This window comes from Cydia strobilella, chromosome 18 (assembly GCF_947568885.1).
Source record: "Cydia strobilella chromosome 18, ilCydStro3.1, whole genome shotgun sequence".
Classification (NCBI taxonomy): domain Eukaryota; kingdom Metazoa; phylum Arthropoda; class Insecta; order Lepidoptera; family Tortricidae; genus Cydia; species Cydia strobilella.
Genome location: NC_086058.1, coordinates 4,749,551 through 4,772,634, shown reverse-complemented (window position 1 = coordinate 4,772,634; position 23,084 = coordinate 4,749,551). Strand labels below are relative to the sequence as shown.

The 23,084-nt window shown below is 42.4% G+C and overlaps 2 protein-coding genes across 4 annotated transcripts in view; both read left to right on the top strand.

Annotated features, from left to right (window-relative positions):
• LOC134749436 (uncharacterized) overlaps window positions 1-23,084 on the top strand; it is a 241,598-nt gene that overhangs the window by 195,247 nt on the left and 23,267 nt on the right. The gene's annotated exons all lie outside the window — the stretch shown is intronic.
• LOC134749410 (transitional endoplasmic reticulum ATPase TER94) lies at window positions 1,179-21,432 on the top strand. Of its 3 annotated transcripts, XM_063684330.1 has the most exons (15): window positions 1,179-1,318; window positions 1,601-1,706; window positions 4,270-4,523; window positions 5,011-5,203; window positions 8,870-9,080; window positions 9,845-10,057; window positions 11,102-11,295; window positions 12,103-12,267; window positions 12,819-13,026; window positions 13,565-13,692; window positions 14,597-14,762; window positions 14,896-15,065; window positions 15,602-15,733; window positions 16,632-16,786; window positions 17,687-17,846. In XM_063684330.1, exons 1-15 carry the CDS (start codon window positions 1,302-1,304, stop codon window positions 17,790-17,792), a joined length of 2,418 nt encoding a protein of 805 aa, XP_063540400.1. In that variant the 5' UTR covers window positions 1,179-1,301; the 3' UTR covers window positions 17,793-17,846. The 3 variants fall into 3 exon arrangements, with proteins under 3 accessions (XP_063540400.1, XP_063540402.1, XP_063540399.1); XM_063684332.1 differs by lacking the exons at window positions 1,179-1,318; window positions 1,601-1,706; window positions 4,270-4,523; window positions 5,011-5,203 and adding an exon at window positions 5,579-5,675; XM_063684329.1 differs by lacking the exons at window positions 1,179-1,318; window positions 1,601-1,706; window positions 4,270-4,523; ... (6 more) ...; window positions 13,565-13,692; window positions 14,597-14,762 and adding an exon at window positions 20,975-21,432 and having other exon boundaries at window positions 14,926-15,065; window positions 17,687-19,733.

Below are 23,084 nucleotides of genomic sequence, written 5' to 3'. Positions count from 1 at the left end.
GTCTTTTAGCATAAGAAAAAACGGTAAACCATTTCCACGTGTCTTTTTATTGACAAGTTTTTTTATAAATATAACAATACAGGGTGGGCACAGGGATTCCGACAGACTTTAACCGTGGATTCCTGGCAGTGTTACGAAAGAAAAATGTTATATCAACATGGGTCCAAAATTGCCTAATTAATTTACTTAATTTCTGGAACAAAATAAATCAATTAACGATAGTACTAACTTGTGAACGTATCTTTAGTTTGAAAGAGTGAAAAAGACAACATGCGACACCAATATGACACTTTATAGTCTTAGTTTATAGCAGGTGACAGGTAAGTTTACTATTTTTAACACTTCTGCTTTGCATGTGTGATTGTTTGTGTCTTGGTATGTATGATTACGTCACATAAGGGCGTGTTAGCCTTGAGTTATATATCTCGTAAATTAGGCTTTCTATGGCATTGTTATATTACTTTTTTTTATCCAAATAGGCACTAGAATTCATGGTTAAAGTGTGTCGGAATCCCTGTGCACACCCTGTATATTACTTATGAAAGCAAAAGTATGTAAATGATCGTATATTATATTTGTTGTGACTTATTTTCAAAGTGGTTTTTGATAAAACGACACGTTGAGATCGCTCGCCTTCTTTCTAATGATAAAAAAACGAGAGGTATAGTTAGACGGTTCTGAGTGGTAGACTGCAAATGAGATAAAAGCTAAATTAGGTACATGCATTAATCCTTATATCAGGCGGCTCTTTGATTCCAAGGATTGCATAATTTTTATACTTTTTAATGATTTTTAGAATATGAAAATTACAAAAAGTGTAAAAGTTATGCAATCCTTGTATTCCATTTCATTTCAACGAGCCGCCTGCTACAGATTTCTTGAAATTGCCGCGTTTTTTCAGGTTCAACTTTCATTAGCCAGATCAATTTGCCAATTTCGTGATTATTCTTTTACACGGCACATAAACATGCATAATTTATCGATATAAAAAGTCGACACAGTTACATCCCTAGCAAATTATCAAACTTATGACACCGTACGTAAATGAGAAATAACAAGCATATATGCATCTCTTTTCGGCACATTATCTAATTCGTAAGGAAGTAAAGTACGGGTATACATATTTGCGAAGCATTTTTGCCCGACTTCTATGCTTTAGTCATTATTCTGAGGATCGACGAACAAATGAAATACGGCAACGTCACGTACGTAAAGTGAGTAGGGGAGATTACACAGCTCAATCTTTCGGCGTCTACAATAATTCGTAAATTTTCTAATTGTAATATTAATTTGTGATAATAATGGCAGACAATAGGAGGTAAGTGTATAATAATGATTAAATTTCATGATAGCGTTGTAGTTTTTGTGTAATTCAACGGGATTCTACTAGAAACCAATGTTCGGAAAATTGGCTTGTCATCATGCCTACTTGAATGAAAAATCAAATCATAGCACAAAATTTTGCAATTTCATCATTGTGTTATAGTATTTCTGGTAGTAAATTTGTGTTTTGATGAGAAAAATATCGAATTTTCGGGTGATGTTTGTGCCGAGTGGGGGTTATATTTTCGGTGGGTTGACTTGGCGTTGTTATGTGCAGCCCGGATGATCTGTCGACCGCGATCCTGCGCCGCAAGGACAGGCCAAACCGCTTGATCGTCGAAGAATCTACCAGCGATGATAACTCTGTCGTCTCCCTCTCACAGGTAAGTTTCCTTTGTCTCCATTTTGTTTTTGGGGCATCATTGTATTCATTCAACTTGTCCTAAATTATAGTGACAAATCAAGAATTCTTACCCTATATTAACTTGTCTCCAATAAGATGCCTGAATAATATTATTGGTTTAAGAAGTTAGGCCAGTATACAAACGTTCATTATGATCAACTTGTTAATTCAAAGTAGCATTTAATAATTGTTACCATGAGCAAATAAAATGATCATCCTGATCTCTTTTCTCTGTCTTGTCCAATATTTGAGAACTAACCGTTTGATGAAATGCATTCACATCTCTAATTTAACATCATCAAATTTCTACCTGTCATGTCATACCTTGTAAGTGTTGCTACAAATTAAAAATGTCATGAACTTTTGAAGAGAAACGTTAGGTGAACGTCTTTAATAACCCGTAGAGGGGGTGTCGGACCAAAAACCAGGTGTAATGAAAAGTGTTATGGCGCGGTTGCTTATATCTCTGTAACTATAATACCTATATATATAGTTTTGATGTCAGTGTATACAGGAAAGTAGCCATTACTCGGAACTGTATGTGCCGCTGGCATAGATGGTGCTGATACTACTTTAGAAACGACTCATTTGGAGCTAAAATGACCCCTATTTTCAGTGTTCATTTAGTAATTACTCATCAGGAGCATTCCACGGGTTGTCCCCCTACAGACACATTTTATTTCCTGTGTTGCTACTTTTTTTTCGGCATTTTAAACGGGCGATTATTTTTCGCTGAATATTTTTGACCACTTGTCATAGAAAAGGAAACTATATCTGCAAATCTTCAGAAAATTTGCATCTGTACGGGACAACAGTAGACAATTTCATGGAATACTCCATCAGTCCGTTAACCGATTTTGGTGAAATTGATGCCATTTGATAGATTGAATTAAATATGTGGAATTATAATAGCAACAAGAAAATAAAAATGTGGCAATGTTTTCAGAAATTTTATGACTGCTCTTGTTTAGGCCACCGTGTGTGAAAATTGATGCACGGAACTGATGCAAAATATGTCGGATAGTAAGATAAAGCAATAATGGTTCCTTACAATCCACTTTAACCCTAGTAAAATTATCACTTAACATTGTGGGATTTGGTTGACGGTTACACTACATTTATGGAATGTTGTAAATCATATTTATGTTTGCCCCACATGTTTTACTGATATAAATGCATTCATAAAGTCCTTTAGAGTTGATTATTATCTATATCTATGTTACTAACTATTGCAACATAGCATTCATATGTTACAATGTAGTTTTAGAACAAAGCTATTATAAAGAAGTAAATGTTTATACACGTTATATTATTGTTATCAAGACTCAACATTGCACAGCATATAGGTATTTGACATTTAAAAAGTCTTTCATTGTTAGCCATTACAAATTCATACGAATATTATTATCCCAGAATCACCAGAGTTGGTTCTGATAGAAGGTACAAACAATAGAATAGTATGGTTTGTATTTTCTATTAGAACCAACATCTAGCTTCTAGCTAAGCTAGATGTTAAATTATAGTACCTACTTAGTAATAAGCAATTAGTTATTATGTGTGCGACCCAGTTATTATCAGCCATACGATTAAAAAAAAAAAAAATTAGAACCAACTCTAAACTTACAGTTGGCCAAAGGGCACCTCCAAGGCCGGTGAAGGGCTTTTGTCACACTACCTGTTATTTTCTTGTTTAGTTTTAGGAAACCCTGTTTATTTTTTTCTGTTTCGTCTCCTTGTATGTGTAGGGTCATGTGAATGGCAATAATATTATTCTATTCTATTCACCGTAACAAGAGATTTCATATACTCAAGAATATTCAACCCGATACCCACCGTGTCTTCGGTCACTGGGCCACTTGTCGTATGGCATCTGCTGCGAATGCAGAAGACGCTGTTCGATCCCAGCCCGGGGCACTGGAGGCCTTGGTCACTGTTTCTTTCCTATATGACATCTATTTCAGTTTAATATTGCCCCTCTATTTTAAAATTAAAATGGGATTTAAAAGAAAACAAACAGTCAGTTGTTATGGTCTCCTGAGTTACTCTTAAAAAGTATAATTGTGTAGAGTAAAACCATAAAAACACTTTAACGCACCACTTCTGCACCACTTACGGTAATGAAGTAGTATTCATAAGTTTCATAACAAAACTTTTCTAGAAAAATCTCATTTTTGTCTCCTACTACTAGGTCTACTAGACGACAACTACGAAAAGTTGATTGACCCTGATACCAACTTTCTACTATTGAACAACCCAGATAGATAAGCTTTGCTTGTACGTCAACATTTGACGTGTAACAATACGTTAAATGATAAAATATTGCTTTGCTATTGGGAAGGGAAAACATGCTAAAATGGGAACTGCGTAAAGGCCGTTCACGGTGACCAACTAAGATCCCGACGGTCCATGCTCACCCTGACCTTGGTTGGGGCCAGTACTACTCGTAAATACATGGTCGGAAACTAGCAAGGTCACATGGTCGCAAGCCTCGTTTCCGACCGCTTAAAGGGTTTATTATATTAAATAATATAATCGCTTGGCAGGCTAAAATGGAGCAGCTCCAACTGTTCCGAGGAGACACCGTGCTCCTCAAAGGCAAGCGGCGCAAGGAGACTGTCTGCATTGTGCTGTCGGACGAGAACTGTCCCGATGAGAAGATCCGCATGAACCGCGTGGTCCGGAACAACCTGCGTGTGAGGCTGTCCGATGTGGTGTCTATTGCGCCATGCCCGTCTGTCAAGTATGGCAAGCGGGTGCACATACTCCCTATTGATGACTCCGTTGAGGGATTGACTGGGTGAGTATTACTCATGAACTGGTTTCTTTGAAACTATATGCATTTTATTTGTAAACAATAACAGTTCGGATTCGGAACCGCTTTGCCCTTCTGTCAAGTAGGCCAACTTGAAGCTTTATCAAGTTTTGGTGTCTGATATAAACTTAATTTTTGTACGGAATAAATAAAGTTAGACCAAGATAAGTCTGCAAAGATTTTGATAGCACACGCAGTGTAAGTGTTATTTAAACGTCATAATTTCATAGACTTTTGATGTTTAAAATAACACTTGCACTGCGTGTGCTATCTAAATCGTTGCAAACTTGTCTTGGTCTAACTCTATCAAGTTTGTAGTATGCTGTTTGAGATTCTTTAAAATTTTCAAAATAATAGAAAGACAAGGAGTGAATCACTGATTTCGCATTGGTACTGAACAGTATGTTGATATATTTTAAATAATGGGATTCATTCCAACTTCTATATACTTATCTAAACCTTTCTCTCCCAGAAATCTCTTCGAAGTCTACCTGAAGCCCTATTTCATGGAGGCGTACCGCCCCATCCACCGCGACGACACGTTCATGGTGCGCGGCGGCATGCGCGCCGTCGAGTTCAAGGTCGTGGAGACGGACCCCTCGCCCTACTGCATCGTGGCTTCCGACACCGTCATACATTGCGAGGGCGAGCCTATCAAGAGAGAGGTAAGAGCATCTAGTCCACATACCCACAGACAACTGCGTGGACACGTTCATGGAGCGCGGCATCGAGTTCAAGGTCGTGGAGACGGACCCTTCGCCCTACTGCATCGTGGCTTCAGACACCGTCATACATTGCGAGGGCGAGCCTATCAAGCGAGAGGTAAGAGCATCTAGTCCATATACCCACAGATAACTGCGATGATACATTCATGGAGCGCGCCCGTCGAGTTCACGGTCTTGGAGACGGACCCCTCGCCCTACTGCATCGTGGCTTCAGACACCGTCATACATTGCGAGGGCGAGCCTATCAAGAGAGAGGTAAGAGCATCTAGTCCACATACCCACAGACAACTGCGTGGACACGTTCATGGAGCGCGGCGTCGAGTTCAAGGTCGTGGAGACGGACCCCTCGCCCTACTGCATCGTGGCTTCAGACACCGTCATACATTGCGAGGGCGAGCCTATCAAGAGAGAGGTAAGAGCATCTAGTCCACATACCCACAGACAACTGTGTGGACACGTTCATGGAGCGCGGCGTCGAGTTCAAGGTCGTGGAGACGGACCCCTCGCCCTACTGCATCGTGGCTTCAGACACCGTCATACATGTCACGTAAAATGTTTGTGGACATTTCTTGGCAGTTTAGCATTTTATTTAGAAATGTTACATTTAAGAGGAAAGGGGACGCCCGTTTCTACATACAAATGTAGTCCCCAGTTTCCTCTGGATATTGACATTATGGAAAGTATTTTTACATAATTGGATGTATATTAACCATAGCTATACGTTTGACTTTTTTTGATTTTTTGATTATAGTAAAAATTAGGAGCGAAAAACAGATTTCATACAATTTTTTTAATGCTCCTAACTCTTATAATTTTTAAATTTTTGTAATCATAATTTATATCGTTTGAACACCGGAAAAAATAAAAATGCTTTTGTAAACCTTCACATTATTTTATTAAAAAATATTTAAAATGTAGAAAAAGTTTGAGCGGTTGAAACGCTCATAATTTTTGGCACGAATTCGTCAGAGCGTGTCGACGTGACACGTTGGACGGTCCAAGTGACATTTGCTTCTAATGACACTTATCTGTCGAACGCGTGACGTCACGTGACGTTTCGCGCGTTTCGGTCACTATATAGCTTTTCGCGGGCAAAAACAGAACAAAATAAATATTTAAGTGGGGTTCCGTACAGACTGTACGGAACCCTTCGTGCGCGAGTCCGACTCGCACTTGGCGGTTTTTTTTTTACGTCTGTTATTTTAACAATTCGACTGCGGCAGCTATCCAAAGGTCAGGTAAAGAACGCGTTTTATAAACACCGCGTTTTTCGCGTAGGTAGTATGAGATAAATAATAGATTTAGCCAAAATTACGTTTCAGTGATACAACATTGTAGCGCAAATTTTAATTTGGTCAAGTCACAGATGAATTTTGCCATTAATTTGATGATTATCTGTTCATGTCATTAACCCTAACCCTAAAATATTTACGAATTTATTTTCTTATTTCGAGTGCATAAAATACGATAAAAACGGATAAGTAATAATTTAACAGTCGAACAGAAGAACTAGTTAGAAACGCGTTCAAAGTGATTGCCGCTGCATGTAAAAATAACTAACTGTTACTCGGTAACAATCAACTAGCGTTGCCTTTTACACGACAATCTATCGCACTTTATTATTGCGGTCACGGCGATTTGATTATTCGCAAGAACACTACGGTTGGCAACTAAACTTAGCTGCAAATACATTTAGAACTGCAGGTATTCTATTTGTAATACAGGGAATAGTCCCTTAAATATCCCGACCTATATTTCTGCGATCGATAATAGCCATTGAGGACTTGAGGTTAGTGACTAAAATTGTATTTTCATCTGATGCACCATCATAAAAGGTTGCCTTTTTAATGAAAAATGGTATTCTACTGTTTAATGAAAAACCGGCCAAGTGAGAGTCGGACTCGCGCACAAAGGGTTTCGTACTATTACGTGACAGACGGACAGACAGATAGACAGACGGACGGACGGACAGCGGAGTTTTTGTAATTTTTTACCCTTTGGGTACGGAACCCTAAAAATGGTATTCTACCGTTCTATGAATTTTAAAGATATGCAGTTAAAAAAATTACTAGACTGTTACTTATTAAAACAAATAGCAATCCGCTTTTTATTTTCTTCCGTACAAACGCATGACTAAATGATGAAAAGGGACAAGAACCAACGGCATGATTTTACGACATTTATGAAGTAACATAACTGAAAGGACAAAGCGAAAACAGTACTACGAGTGTACTACAGATGTAATGCATAATTATTTTCCATCGTATTTTCACGGAAACGTACGAACGTGTCTTGCTATTTCAGTCAGTCTCAGTACAAAAACTACTGACGTTGACTGAAGTAGCATGACAAATACGAACGTTTCCGAGAAAATACGATGGAAAACAATTATGCACTACATCCGTATTTTATACATAGGTTTAATCCAATGATAAATATAATCATGTGGAAGTTTCATAGGTATATTTTTAAGCTGATTTATTTCATGAATTGCTTTAAATAAAATAAAATCTTGGTACACCAAGTGCCAATCACTCGGAATTGAAAATGTAGGCAGGTTTATGCTTCAGAGAATTGAATAAATGTTTATTGAGGCTACAATGTTATTTCTGAGAATTAATATAATGTAGTATGCGTCTCTGGCATGGTAGATACAGCAACGCTTTTTTTTTCGTTCAATTACAATACAATACAAATCCTCTTTATTGCACAACCTCAGAATAAATGTACATGGAAACACAAATATTACATGAAGACAGAAGTACTAACAGGCGGCCTTATCGCTAAAGAGCGATCTCTTTCAGACAACCTGTGGGTAGTGGAGAAATGACACACATAAATTAACCAATTAGGACGTGCAAAAAACTAAGTTAAAACTGAATAGCATTAGAAAAAATACATTTAAAAGTTTAAAATTCAATGACGTTACGTTTAAAACGATTAGAGCGCTGAAGGTAAAACTAACAACCTAGTCTGGAAAACCAATTATGCGTACAAATTGAGCTTAATTTGAATATTGCAGGTGCGGAAGATAGAACCCATTTAAATTTTTAATTTCACGCCTTTCTCTACTGACAAATTGGCTTGCCGGACTATACAATTTCAATGTAGACAATGTATTGTACAGGTAGACTCGTAAATATTTGACGGGTTATAATTTATCAATCAATCAATAAAATCATTTATTTTCAGGCAACTAAGGCTAATAGACACATACCTTACAAACTAACATATACTTACTTCACTGGCTCAGTGACCCAAAAAGAATTTTGGCCTCTGACACAAGAGAGCGCCACTTCACGTCACTTCACAACCTAACATATATACAATAATAAAAATCTTAAATACTAAAAAGTCATTCTCGTGACGCACTTTAAGACTCTGGTGTAGGATTCACGGAACCGCCGAAATATGACACCCTTCGGCCAGAAGACCGTGCTCGCGATGGTTTCGGGCACCACACCACAAACGAGCTGAAATGCACGTAATGACGCGATCGCAGCTGGAACATTTAGCTCGTAACGGGTTTTCTTGCGAAGATATAATAAAAAAGAAAATATAAGTAGAGGTACCTCGACATATATTTATACATTTTTCATTTCACAGGAGGAAGAGGAAGCCCTCAACGCTGTAGGTTACGATGATATCGGCGGCTGCCGCAAGCAGCTGGCCCAGATCAAGGAGATGGTGGAGCTGCCCCTGCGCCACCCCTCGTTGTTCAAGGCCATCGGTGTGAAGCCACCGCGCGGCATCCTCATGTACGGCCCGCCCGGCACCGGCAAGACGCTCATCGCCCGCGCTGTGGCCAACGAGACTGGTGAGTACTGTAACATGAGATGTAGGGGCTGCCCCTGCGTCACTCGCTGTTCAAGGCCATCGGCGTCAAGCACTTAAATTAAGAGCACTTAAGAAATAAAACTATGAAAACGGACTATATCGCGTATATTGAATTTATAATACATGCCGACGTTTCGAAACCTTTACAGCGTTCGTGGTCAACGGGTGACTGAAATACTGAGGAAATACTGCAAAGTGCAAAAATACCCACGTACAAAAAATAATGAACCATAAACTATAAACTTTAAGGCTGGTTGTACATGCAAAATCGGTTCATCGGTTCATGTACAACCAGCCTTAAAGTTTATGGTTCTTTTTTTTGTATGTGTATATATTTTTGTATGTGGATTTTTATCGGGATGTATTATAAATTTAATATACGCGATATAATCCGTTTTCATAGTTTTATTTCATGGGTAACTATCGCGGTAACCGAAGACAATATTACAAGCACTTAAGTTAAAAATGTACGGAATTTACGCCTGACAACTCTGGAAAAGGAAACAGATTTGTTGGAAATATAATTTTGACATGAAAATAAAAATAAGTAAATACTCAATATATAATATAAATAAATAGATATGAATTCGAACTAGAAAAGTAAAGGAAATTAAAGAAGTACTAATCGAGAAAAACTAATTTACTTAACTAGCAGAAAGCCACAATTTTTAAGGTCTCTCGTTGATGCTACAGATTGGGATATTTATATGGGAATATTTGATATCTAATGAATTCTTTCTACAGGTGCATTCTTCTTCCTGATCAACGGACCCGAGATCATGTCGAAACTTGCCGGCGAGTCTGAATCCAACCTGCGCAAGGCTTTCGAAGAGGCTGACAAGAACTCGCCAGCCATCATCTTCATTGACGAGTTGGACGCCATCGCGCCCAAGAGAGAGAAAACCCACGGAGAGGTGGAGCGTAGGATCGTGAGTCAGCTACTCACACTTATGGATGGTAAGTAGACTTTTACCGGCCTTAGGGAAAGATCTTGTGGTGTGAGTGGGTCTTTTCGAGGCTCTTAATGTTACTTTTAAAGAAGCGGACATGAACTTTTCGGCTATAATTTAATATTAATAACTTTAGGGAAAGACAACTTGTGCTCACGAGTTGGGCGCCATTGTGCCAAAGAGAAAATTTATCTGAGGCTATTTGTTTTAATGTGACAGCAAAAAGGCGGTCTATAACTTCATTAAATGACTGCCACTGCCTTAAATCTATGTTTTAGATGCCAAAATTGCAAAGCAAATATGTTGTTGGCTTGATTGTGGCTTTTGAGCGGAAAATTTTTGTAGATTTTTTAGTTAATATCAACTCTAAACATGGATTGATTCAGGACAGATTGATGATGAAGATTATATCAAACACATAGACCTAGCATTACATAGACGTGCGCCCCTGAGCGACAGGACATACGCAATGCAACAAAATTAAAAACACGTTTTAACATTCCTGACAACATACCAAAAACAACCTACGTAACTTGGTCGGGTTCATTGTTGCCCACCATAAAAACGCGGAGGGCAACAAAAAACGTCTACGTCACTGAGGACTTTTTAGAAGTAGGCAGAAAGGAAAAGTGAGACTATGACAAGGACAAACAATAATAGCGCTTTCGCTGCTACTCCTACTGAAAGTTCCATAAGAGCATCTCGTTCGGTCAAATGGGGGAGGGGCCATTTCCTCTCTGTATTATTGTACCTCTATGACCAAACAACACTAGCACTATAATCAGCGGTGCGAAACTCCTCGCTTCGGCCAAACTCGGCTCCGATCGACTCGGCATTGCTCCGAGCAATTATTAGGGTTTGCACAACTTGACGTCCCTTTGCGTACACGACCAGATAAGATAATGACTTGAATTTTAACAACCCTAAATAGCCAAATAGTGCAGCAGGGACAGCATGTTTCGACCCTGAACCGCTGTCAAACTGGTTTTGTAGGAATAGGAAGTTTCCTTTCTGTACGGTAGTACTATTATTTATTCTGTGCTATAATCAGGTATGAAGAAGTCTTCCCACGTGATCGTAATGGCAGCCACCAATCGTCCGAACTCTATCGACGCGGCGCTGCGTCGCTTCGGGCGCTTCGACCGCGAGATCGACATCGGCATCCCCGACGCCACCGGCCGGCTCGAGATCCTGCGTATTCACACCAAGAACATGAAGCTGGGAGATGATGTCGATCTAGAACAGGTAAGACACATTTATAAAAGCTTTTTAATAACTTTCAATGTACCTATGTATGTAATATGTAACTATGTTTGTACGGGTCAAATCTTGCAACTTAAATTTGACCCACTTCCCGGTTTCCGATGAAGCTGAAAGCGAACCCGCCACCTCCGCAAACCGTGCGTTGCTCTTAACCAATAGAGCTACGGAAGCTTACCAGAACTTCGCAAATCTTTCTATTCCTTCCCGTATGTGGAATTGCAGATTCTCTCCCTGGATTACCTAATCAGTTGACGTCTCCGTCCTATAAATGCCGAATAATAGGGATGATGACACATGTTGAATATTATAACAAAATTTAGTATAGCAAATGAGCAATTTATATCACAATAATGTTAATGTGTTTATCACAACATTAAAATAATATATGGAAATGATAAAAAAATACAGGATCTAAAAGTTTTTTAACTTCCAAAAAGGAATAAAGTAAAGATACCATTCGATTCCTTGCATTTTATCCAAAAACAGATTGTATAGCAACTATATGCATAAACGCAATATTTCACCTACAAAATAGCAATTTTACTTATTTTCCATACATTCAAGGTGGGCTCTCAGTGACCTTGACGTCACGTTCACATATTTTATAAGGAGCGTTTCGCGAGTGAAGTACGACTGTCGGACTTTGACTATCATTTCTGACTTTTGTATTGCTTTAATGCCCATGGTCCCATAGACATTTGATCCCAAAAACAAACCTGATCGATTGATACCATTAATAAAAAATTGTCATGTAGCGTGTTATGAATGAATGGCAATGTTTTGTGACAGATCGCAGCGGAGTCCCACGGCCACGTCGGCGCCGACCTGGCGTCGCTGTGCTCGGAGGCCGCGCTGCAGCAGATCCGCGAGAAGATGGACCTCATCGACCTCGAGGACGACCAGATCGACGCGGAGGTGCTCAACTCGCTCGCCGTCACCATGGACAACTTCCGGGTGAGTTCACACTGCCGGATAATTAAAAAGTAAACAAAATAGGATAATGGTTATCATCTTATCATCCAATAATTAAATTTTTTTTTGGTAATAGAAAATACTCATAGTAAAAGATACACCTTTTTTTGCTACTAATTAAGCCATCAGTCTACTTTCACAAGCAAGTTGTACAATTTTTTACAGTACATGCAGATCGTTTTCGATTTCTTCCAGAACCTGCAGAACATTGAATAAAATAACTCAAAATTATACTTATGGGTTTCTTTTAGAAAGGAATATTCAGGTCTTTCAAAGGTCGACATTGTATAAGTGACTCATCAAGGTCCCTTTCCGTTTCCGACCTGGGCGACTACCGCGAAAACCTCTTCTAATAGCCGGGTCCACACAGGGCAAGCATAAGCGCGAGGCAATTTCCTCGACCGCAAAACGACCAGTGTAGACGTCGAGGCATTTCTATTATCTTTCATAATGTTCGATCCTAGGGGCTAGGGAGCCCGTCTGCCACTCAATTCATAAACGTCATTTTGATATGTTTTGTTTGTTATCCCCAGTACGCGATGACCAAGTCATCCCCGTCGGCGCTGCGCGAGACCGTGGTGGAGGTCCCGAACGTGTCGTGGACCGACATCGGCGGCCTGCAGTCCGTCAAGCGCGAGCTGCAGGAGCTGGTGCAGTACCCCGTGGAGCACCCCGACAAGTTCCTCAAGTTCGGCATGCAGCCCAGCCGCGGAGTGCTGTTCTACGGCCCGCCCGGGTGCGGTAAGTTCCTTTAAATCAGCAAATTATTATGTTCATTATATTTCCTCACATGTTTGAGTCAGTTTGAGAAACTATGTATAAACTTTTGCCGGGCTCGACAAGCCTCGCCACTTGGTACCTCGTCAGAAAATGTCTTTCTTTTAATCCCTCGGCAACAATGTATTTATTAACTCGTATCTTGATGACAAAGTACACCATCTGTAAAACCATAAATAGCCGTTCAAACGAAAATAATCTTCCACATTAGTCCACCTGTGTTTGACAACGGTCCATTAAACTTCTCCTCTTTGACTTCTTCTAAATTTGGAAGTCCTGTTGTTATGCCGGGGCCACACTAACGGGAAACGCCGTTGACTATCGCGGTAATCTCAGTGTGGCCGTATGAAAAACGTCGAATGAACGCGTTAATTCGACGTTAGTGTGGCCCCAGCATTAGGAAAAGCAACACCTAACATTCCATAAAATTAAGTTTGGTTAGCTAAGGTGTTATAAAAAAATCATACATTAGATTATGTTCTGATAAATCATATATTTACAGGTAAAACCTTGCTGGCCAAGGCGATCGCTAACGAATGCCAGGCTAACTTCATCTCAGTGAAAGGCCCCGAGCTGCTCACTATGTGGTTTGGTGAATCTGAGGCCAATGTGCGAGACATCTTTGACAAGGTATGATCATGAAATATAAATCTAAGTATTTAAATTTGTGGGAGATTTGTAGTTCTTGCTTTGACGTGTGTCAGTTGACGTCTTTGGCGGTCAAAGCAAGTATATAAAAAAAGATTGAACAATCAACTGATGTCACAAGTTGAGAAGTTGATCTTGTTTTCATCGTGTTATAATGATGAACATCTCAATAAGCCTTGAGGTGTGTAGGATAGTTGCTTTTACGACTGTAGGCTACGACTGAGGGCTTAATTTCAAGGGCCAATAGAGATAAAGAACATTACCCTCCTCCTTTGGCAGTCGGGTTAAAAGAGGATAATGTTTAGTTAAAAACATCCCTTTCATCTTGTTAAGAGTGTGATTGTTGTTAGTTTGTGTAGTTTTTTGCCGTTCTCGAGAACGTTCTCCGGTTATGGGAAATATTCTTGAGTCGTTTTTAGGGTTCCGTATCCAAAGGGTAAAAACGGGATCCTATTACTAAGACTCCACTGTCCGCCTGTCTGTCACCAGGCTGTATCTCATGAACCGTGATCTTATAGAACAGTTGAAATAACAACAAATACTAAATAGTACGGAACACTCGGTGGGCGAGTCCGACTCGCACTTGTCCGGTTTTTTTTCATTCAAAACAACATTCTCGAGAACGGCACAACTCGGCGGTCGCGGTAGACGGTACGCGGTTGGGCTTAGAACGCACTGCGGTTTTTTCAAAAGCGGTTCCGCAACCGCAAAAAATGTAACGTACGGCATGCTTTATAAGCGCACGCACTTAAAAGACTGAAACCGCATGAAAAAAACCGCAGTGCGTTCTAACCCTTTCAGTGAAGTAAATATGATTGCATTCTATACAAGTGAAGTAAATATGAGTGTATTCCATACAAGTGGAGTAAATATGAGTGTATTCCAGGCCCGCTCGGCGTCGCCGTGCGTGCTGTTCTTCGACGAGCTGGACTCCATCGCCAAGTCGCGCGGCGGCTCCGTGTCGGACGCCGGCGGCGCCGCCGACCGCGTCATCAACCAGATCCTCACCGAGATGGACGGCATGGGCGCCAAGAAGAACGTCTTCATCATCGGTCAGTTGTTTGTACTCATGTACTTGTTAATACAATAAGTCCCGTATAGACATTTGATCCTAAAAACACACCTGATCGATTAGTACCATTAATTAAAATTTGTCATCTAGCCTATTCTTGTGGTATGTTTCAGGCGCGACGAATCGTCCCGACATCATCGACCCGGCCATCCTGCGACCCGGCCGCCTCGACCAGCTCATCTACATCCCGCTGCCCGACGAGAAGTCGCGCGAGGCCATCCTGCGTGCCAACCTGCGCAAGTCGCCCATCGCCAGGGACGTGGACCTGCTCTACATCGCCAAGGTGTGTACAACTTGGCCCAGTCTTCTACACCTTTTATGTTTTTTAAAAACTATCTTTTTTGCTAGTGGGAGCGAAACTTCCAACTTTTTTCATATTTTCATTTCTGCCTTTTTAACACTCAGCCTGTTATAGTTGAAAAAACTAAGTTCATTTGTCAGTAGACTCACATCCAGTAGCTGTAGGCACTTGAATCTTTAATTACGCTCAAGATTCCACGCTAACCTGGGATCCGCTATACCCGTCCGGATGTAGTTTACCGATAATCTAAAGTATAAGTCAGTCCTGGCCACGCCATTGCAAAGGGCCGATCGCTGTGTCTCGCTCCAACCTATGGTCGCCAGGAAGCCAACGCGTAAAGTCCATTGCTACGCTCGAGAACTACTCGAATAACTACGCTCAAGATTTCACGCAAAAATTCTTCTCTTGGGTTAGGATTCTATTTTGGAATCTTTTGCTTTTGCTGCCTCGGCGAACTACTACGGCTTGGCCGTTTATAAATCTTAAACTAGTCGTTGATGTCTCTGTGTGTGTTACAGGTGACGCAAGGCTTCAGTGGTGCTGACTTGACGGAGATCTGCCAGCGTGCATGCAAACTGGCCATCCGGCAAGCCATCGAGACCGAGATCACACGCGAACGCGCCCGGCAACAGCAGCAAGCCGGCATGGATGTGAGTGTTTCATTACCAAATAATTATTTCGTTATGTGTATGCCCTTCTTCCGTGGCATTATGCCGCGCGGCAGTTTTCACGAGACGGCTCCTAAAGACGTCAAAGACAAGTTGGCTTTTTGGTTGCTAAAACATTAATCATGTTTCATACATAGAAAACAATAAGGATATAGGAAAAAATACTCGCGCTTATACACGGTGGCTAAAAAATAAGATCATTCCCGTTGCCAGGGAGGTTTTGAGATTATACTGAGTAACTTTTACTATGGGACCTACCCCGAAATCGCGAAAAAAATTTGGCTGTTTCATACATTTTGGCTGGCCCATTTTCTATGGGAGGGTAGTTTATTTTCGCGATTTCGTGGTTGGTCCCATAGTAAAAGTTGCTCAGTATAATCCCAAAACCTCCCTTGCAACGGGAATGCACTTGTTTTTTAGCCACCCTGTATAACTCAATTCAATATCCTCACATTCGGATCCAACCTCAGAACCTCGGTAAGCAGGGTCCTTATAGCAAATTTATAGGGTTTCCGATTTAGGCCACAAGATGACAGACGCTCTAACGCACACGGTTTCTATTAACCGTTTCCCCGTTGGTGGACGTTAAACTTGGAACCTAGACCTGGGGTTAAAGTTGTAACCTAAACGATTGCAGCTTGGTCAGCGTCGAGCTCCGCTCTTGTATCCACATTCAAAAAAATCAAAAAAAAATCAAAAATGTTTATTTTCTTTAACAATCTCATCATCTTAAAAATTAGTGGTTGGAACCTCCTTTTAAGCTTTAAAAGCCTGTGCCAGGAGGTACCGCCCTTCCTTATCTGGAGAATATTAACAATAGTGCGTGCTACATTTATGAGTAGGTAAACCGTACATTAACGAGGCACCATGAATGTTGCAGACGGACGAGGAGGACCCGGTGCCGGAGATCTCTCGGGCGCACTTCGAGGAGGCGATGAAGTTCGCGCGCCGCTCCGTGTCCGACAACGACATCCGCAAGTACGAGCTGTTCGCGCAGACGCTGCAGCAGTCCCGAGGCTTCGGGACCAACTTCCGGTCAGTACCGCGCACTTATCTTACTCCTACAATAAGGCCAGGTTGACCCTGTACAGAAGAATGACAGAGGTTGTAAGTGCCACCGTGAATGTGTAATTTTTACGAAAATATGACGTTTTGGCTCCTCACACTTCGTCCCGTTGAAATCTGTGCAGAGTTAGCTTAGATGGATTTTATTAATATATTGAAATTTGACACATTTGTAGATGAAATATTAATTTTTTGCACATACATTTTTACACCCTACCTACATTTTTATTAGGGTTACCCAAAGGGTAAAAACGGGACCTTATTACTAAGACTTCACTGTCCGTCTGTCTGCCACCAGGCTGTGTCTCATGAACCGTGATAGCTAGACAGTTGAAATTTTCATAGATGTATTTTTGTTCCCGCTATAACAACAAATACTAAAAACTACGGAACCGGGCGAGTCCGACTGGCACTTGGCCGGTTTTTGATTGGCGTTTGTCTACAAACAATTGTCATATCGGCGACGGCTTCTGTTTTATCAGTTTTCTAGCACGTAGGAGGCATATACACATAAAAATAAAAAATACCAGTAATGCATGGTTATTTAATTAAGCTTTTTTAATTGAATTAAGTAAACTTTATATTATAAGAAAATTGTTTATCCAAAATCCGATCGCTCTCTAAAAATTGTGTCACATATATTGTAACTAGCCCTAGCACAGGCCCCGGTATTTTTGGGCTGTTACTGCACACTATGTCTTTAAATGCTGGCTTAAATTAAAATGTATAATTAGAAATAGTGAAAAGTTTGTTGTATATATTTAATGAATAAAAAATATAAATAAATAAATAAATATAGCGCGCAGGTGCTGTGATTCGCCTCAGCTCAGTTGTTGAGCGGTGGTTAATGTAGACAGTGTCCCGGTGCAGGTTCCCGACCAGCGCCGGCGCGGGCGCGGGCGGCGGCACGGGCACGTCGGGCGGCGACCAGCCCACCTTCCAGGAGGAGGGGCAGGACGACGACCTCTACAGCTAAGCTCCCAGCGTCTGCCCCGGGTGTCTGCACTCTGTAAGTTCCATAATGTAGACAGTACCCCGGTGCAGGTTCCCGACCAGCGCCGGCGCGGGCGCGGGCGGCGGCACGGGCACGTCGGGCGGCGACCAGCCCACCTTCCAGGAGGAGGGGCAGGACGACGACCTCTACAGCTAAGCTCCCAGCGTCTGCCCCGGGTGTCTGCACTCTGTAAGTTCCATAATGTAGACAGTGTCCCGGTGCAGGTTCCCGACCAGCGCCGGCGCGGGCGCGGGCGGCGGCACGGGCACGTCGGGCGGCGACCAGCCCACCTTCCAGGAGGAGGGGCAGGACGACGACCTCTACAGCTAAGCTCCCAGCGTCTGCCCCGGGTGTCTGCACTCTGTAAGTTCCATAATGTAGACAGTGCCCCGGTGCAGGTTCCCGACCAGCGCCGGCGCGGGCACGTCGGGCGGCGACCAGCCCACCTTCCAGGAGGAGGGGCAGGACGACGACCTCTACAGCTAAGCTCCCAGCGTCTGCCCCGGGTGTCTGCACTCTGTAAGTTCCATAATGTAGACAGTGCCCCGGTGCAGGTTCCCGACCAGCGCCGGCGCGGGCACGTCGGGCGGCGACCAGCCCACCTTCCAGGAGGAGGGGCAGGACGACGACCTCTACAGCTAAGCTCCCAGCGTCTGCCCCGGGTGTCTGCACTCTGTAAGTTCCATAATGTAGACAGTGCCCCGGTGCAGGTTCCCGACCAGCGCCGGCGCGGGCACGTCGGGCGGCGACCAGCCCACCTTCCAGGAGGAGGGGCAGGACGACGACCTCTACAGCTAAGCTCCCAGCGTCTGCCCCGGGTGTCTGCACTCTGTAAGTTCCATAATGTAGACAGTGCCCCGGTGCAGGTTCCCGACCAGCGCCGGCGCGGGCACGTCGGGCGGCGACCAGCCCACCTTCCAGGAGGAGGGGCAGGACGACGACCTCTACAGCTAAGCTCCCAGCGTCTGCCCCGGGTGTCTGCACTCTGTAAGTTCCATAATGTAGACAGTGCCCCGGTGCAGGTTCCCGACCAGCGCCGGCGCGGGCACGTCGGGCGGCGACCAGCCCACCTTCCAGGAGGAGGGGCAGGACGACGACCTCTACAGCTAAGCTCCCAGCGTCTGCCCTGGGTGTCTGCACTCTGTAAGTTCCATAATGTAGACAGTGCCCCGGTGCAGGTTCCCGACCAGCGCCGGCGCGGGCACGTCGGGCGGCGACCAGCCCACCTTCCAGGAGGAGGGGCAGGACGACGACCTCTACAGCTAAGCTCCCAGCGTCTGCCCCGGGTGTCTGCACTCTGTAAGTTCCATAATGTAGACAGTGCCCCGGTGCAGGTTCCCGACCAGCGCCGGCGCGGGCACGTCGGGCGGCGACCAGCCCACCTTCCAGGAGGAGGGGCAGGACGACGACCTCTACAGCTAAGCTCCCAGCGTCTGCCCCGGGTGTCTGCACTCTGTAAGTTCCATAATGTAGACAGTGCCCCGGTGCAGGTTCCCGACCAGCGCCGGCGCGGGCACGTCGGGCGGCGACCAGCCCACCTTCCAGGAGGAGGGGCAGGACGACGACCTCTACAGCTAAGCTCCCAGCGTCTGCCCCGGGTGTCTGCACTCTGTAAGTTCCATAATGTAGACAGTGTCCCGGTGCAGGTTCCCGACCAGCGCCGGCGCGGGCACGTCGGGCGGCGACCAGCCCACCTTCCAGGAGGAGGGGCAGGACGACGACCTCTACAGCTAAGCTCCCAGCGTCTGCCCCGGGTGTCTGCACTCTGTAAGTTCCATAATGTAGACAGTGTCCCGGTGCAGGTTCCCGACCAGCGCCGGCGCGGGCACGTCGGGCGGCGACCAGCCCACCTTCCAGGAGGAGGGGCAGGACGACGACCTCTACAGCTAAGCTCCCAGCGTCTGCCCCGGGTGTCTGCACTCTGTAAGTTTCATGACACTACTCTTAAGCTGCTTGGACGGCTGTAGTAAACATGACACTATAAGCGCCACTTTCACCATCCCACTTAAGCGGTTAAATCATTAAACCTTCGTGTCAAATTATACTGGTAACCATGGTAACTCCAGGTTTAACCGGTTAACCCCGGGTTAGTGGAATGGTGCAAGTGGCCCTAAGACATCAATTCTCGAGTAACTTTACGAAATTGTATGATAGTTTTAATGTTTTTACTATATACACCATTTAAGATTAGAGATTACATAAGTTTCCTGTTGACACAACAAATGTGACGTTTTCAATAAAAAGGTATCACATTGTCGGTTGTCGATAAGGTAGATTTTAAATTGAAGGCTTATGGAAATATCGCCTTATTGACAACCGACAACAAGTACCCTTTTGGTTGAAAACGGTACAAATGATGTATATCCTAGCATTACATAGTCTACATTTTTATGTTCGAATATACTTCAAAAACAGTACTTTTTATAGTTAAGGTTGTGATTAAAAAAAAGACGGACCATATGTCTGATACTCTAAAAATTTAAATACAAAACATTGACATATTTATTTCGCATTTACAGGTTTGTGCCTAATAGTAAGTTGTTCAGTATGGTAATTATTTACCACACGTTAACGAAAAAACCCTGTATAACATCTGTAATATAGCTCTTACGCCTCAACCACGAAACGAACAGTCCGAGCGTGCAAGTTCGACGCTGCGTGCGTTCCATGGCCCTCTGGTCCCTATTTCACCACGGTGACAGGTGCGACAATTGTCGACATCGACATCACTGTTAGTGACGTCACAGACCTCCATAGGCTACGGTAACCGCTTACCATCGGACGGGCGGTGGTCTTGTTTGCCACTAACATTTAAAAAAAACATATCGCCAATAAATAAGTACGTATTTTGCGAAGCTAATGACAATTGTCTTGACAGGAAATGAGTTCTGTGTCGGAATATTGTGACAATTGTCATGTTTCTTGTGACAATTGTCATTAGCTTCGCAAAATAAGTACTTATTTAATGGCGATATAATGGAGATTTTTTCAATTAAAATGTTGGTGGCAAACAAGCACACCGCCCGTCTGATGGTAAGCGGTTACCGTAGCGTATGGAGGCCTGTGACGTCAGCAACAGTGATGTCGACAATTGTCGCACACCACCGTGGTGAAATAGGGGCCTGGTTGATGATCTTACTCACAAAATATTTACATTTTGACAGGTTCCGACCTTTTTCGGACTACGACTACGGAACCCGGGGCGTCTCAACACACACGCGCCCCACCAGGCCGGCACCACACACAGACACACACAAACACATATACCAGAGGCCGGCTCCGCTCCGCGCCCCAGTTTAAGACTTATACTTAAGATTATCGGTGAACCACGTCCGGACGGGTGTAGCGGATCCCAGGTTGAGGAAATGTCTATAATGTCTATATTAAATTCCAATATGTATTCCCAACCGGGTATAAGTGTATTTATTTTGTCGATCGATTGATAGCATTTCTTTGTGTTCGGATTCGCTTGTGTTAGTTGTAATTTGAATAATGTTGGCTCGCGGAGCCGTTAAGATCATAATGATATAGTATAATTGTTAACTGTATGGCAGATCCTGTGCGTAGGCGACTATTACACAATATCGCAGTGATTTTTTAATAAAAGATTTTTATAGACCAATATTGTGCTTTTATTGTTTTGCCACGCCTATCCCTACTAATATCACAGAATAAATAATAGTACTACCGTTCAGAAAGGAAATATCCTTCAAAACCGAAGTTTGACAGCGGTTCAGGGTTGAACCATTATGTCCCTTTCTAATGTATGGCATCCTTTTCGGCTATTTAGGGTTGTCGAAATTCAGGTCATTATCTTATCTGTGGTCGTGCACGCAATACGTCAAGTTGTGCCAACCCTAATAAGCTCGGAGCAATGCGGAGCCGAAAGGAGCCGAGTATGCCCGAAGCGAGGAGTTTCGCACCCCTGCTAATATTAAAGCGAAAATAACTGTCTGTCTGTTACCTCTTCACGCTTTAAGAGGAAAGAGGATGGCCGCTTCTCCATATAAACGTAGTCCCCCATTTTCCTCTCTGAATATAGACATTATGAAAAATATTTTTACATAGTTTGATGTATATTAACCATAGCTATGCCCCTACGTTTGACTTTTTTTTAGATTTTTTGATTATTATAGAGATTAGAAGCGAAAAAGAGATTACATACAATTTTTTTAATGCTCCTAACTCTTATAAAATTAGAAATTGGAAATAAAATAAAACACAGGGCTTGATGCATAGCTGTGGTTGATATACATCAAACTGTGTCAAATTATTTTCAATAATGTAAATATTCAGAGGAAAATCAATAATGTTAATATTCAGAGAGGAAAATGAGGACTACGTTTGTATGTAAAAGGCGATTTCGCACGGGTCCTCCAGATTCGTCTTAAGTGGCGTGAAATCAATTTAGATGAAATTTGGTGTGGAAACACTTTCAGACCATCTTTGCAAAAAAAAATAATATCGGCATATTACGCGAACCTCTAACACAATCTAAGGGTCTATCGCGAAACACGAAAATCGAAATTTCGTTATCTAACATCTCTGTCATTCTTGCATATTCGAGCGATAAAGAGGCAGATAGCGAAATTTCGGATTCGCGTTTCCCGGTAGGTTTGATGCATCAATGTCATATTTTATTATCTCTGAAAACTTGTCAAAAACCTGTTAAAGGTATGTATAATTTACTCTATGTTTTACTAAAAAGGCTAGTGCTGCACTCTGGTGGCAGAACGTTGCAGTAATATCCCCTAATTAGATGAAATTTGGCGTAGAAACACTTTTAAGCCATCTTTGCAACAAAAAAAACAATGATAATTGTAAACATTTAATGCTCTATTGTTTGTATACAGTTAAAATTCACATTTGATAAGATAATATCGTCAGGTAACCAAAACACTAATTGCCACCACAAGTTCATAGCCATAGTGAACCATAATGAGGGCTACCGCGTTTAATTTCGCCGCTGGGGGCGCTCGTTTAAATGACGGTCTTTCAATATGTCAAATGCATAGGAAGTTTTTGGGGTTTCAAGCTTTTTTATTGGGAATTTTCACTCCTTATTCATAATTGTGGTAAATCTTTATTCATCTTTAATTAATCATGGTATTGGTAAACAATAGATACTCGTATAGCTCAATAAATGTTAGTGTTTTAAAAATAGTGCTAACGAAAATATATGCAAATTAAACAGGTTGAAAAAATGGCACATTTAGACGTTAAAATACCTTTGTGTATATTAGAACGTATTGATTTTATAAAAATAAGCATAGA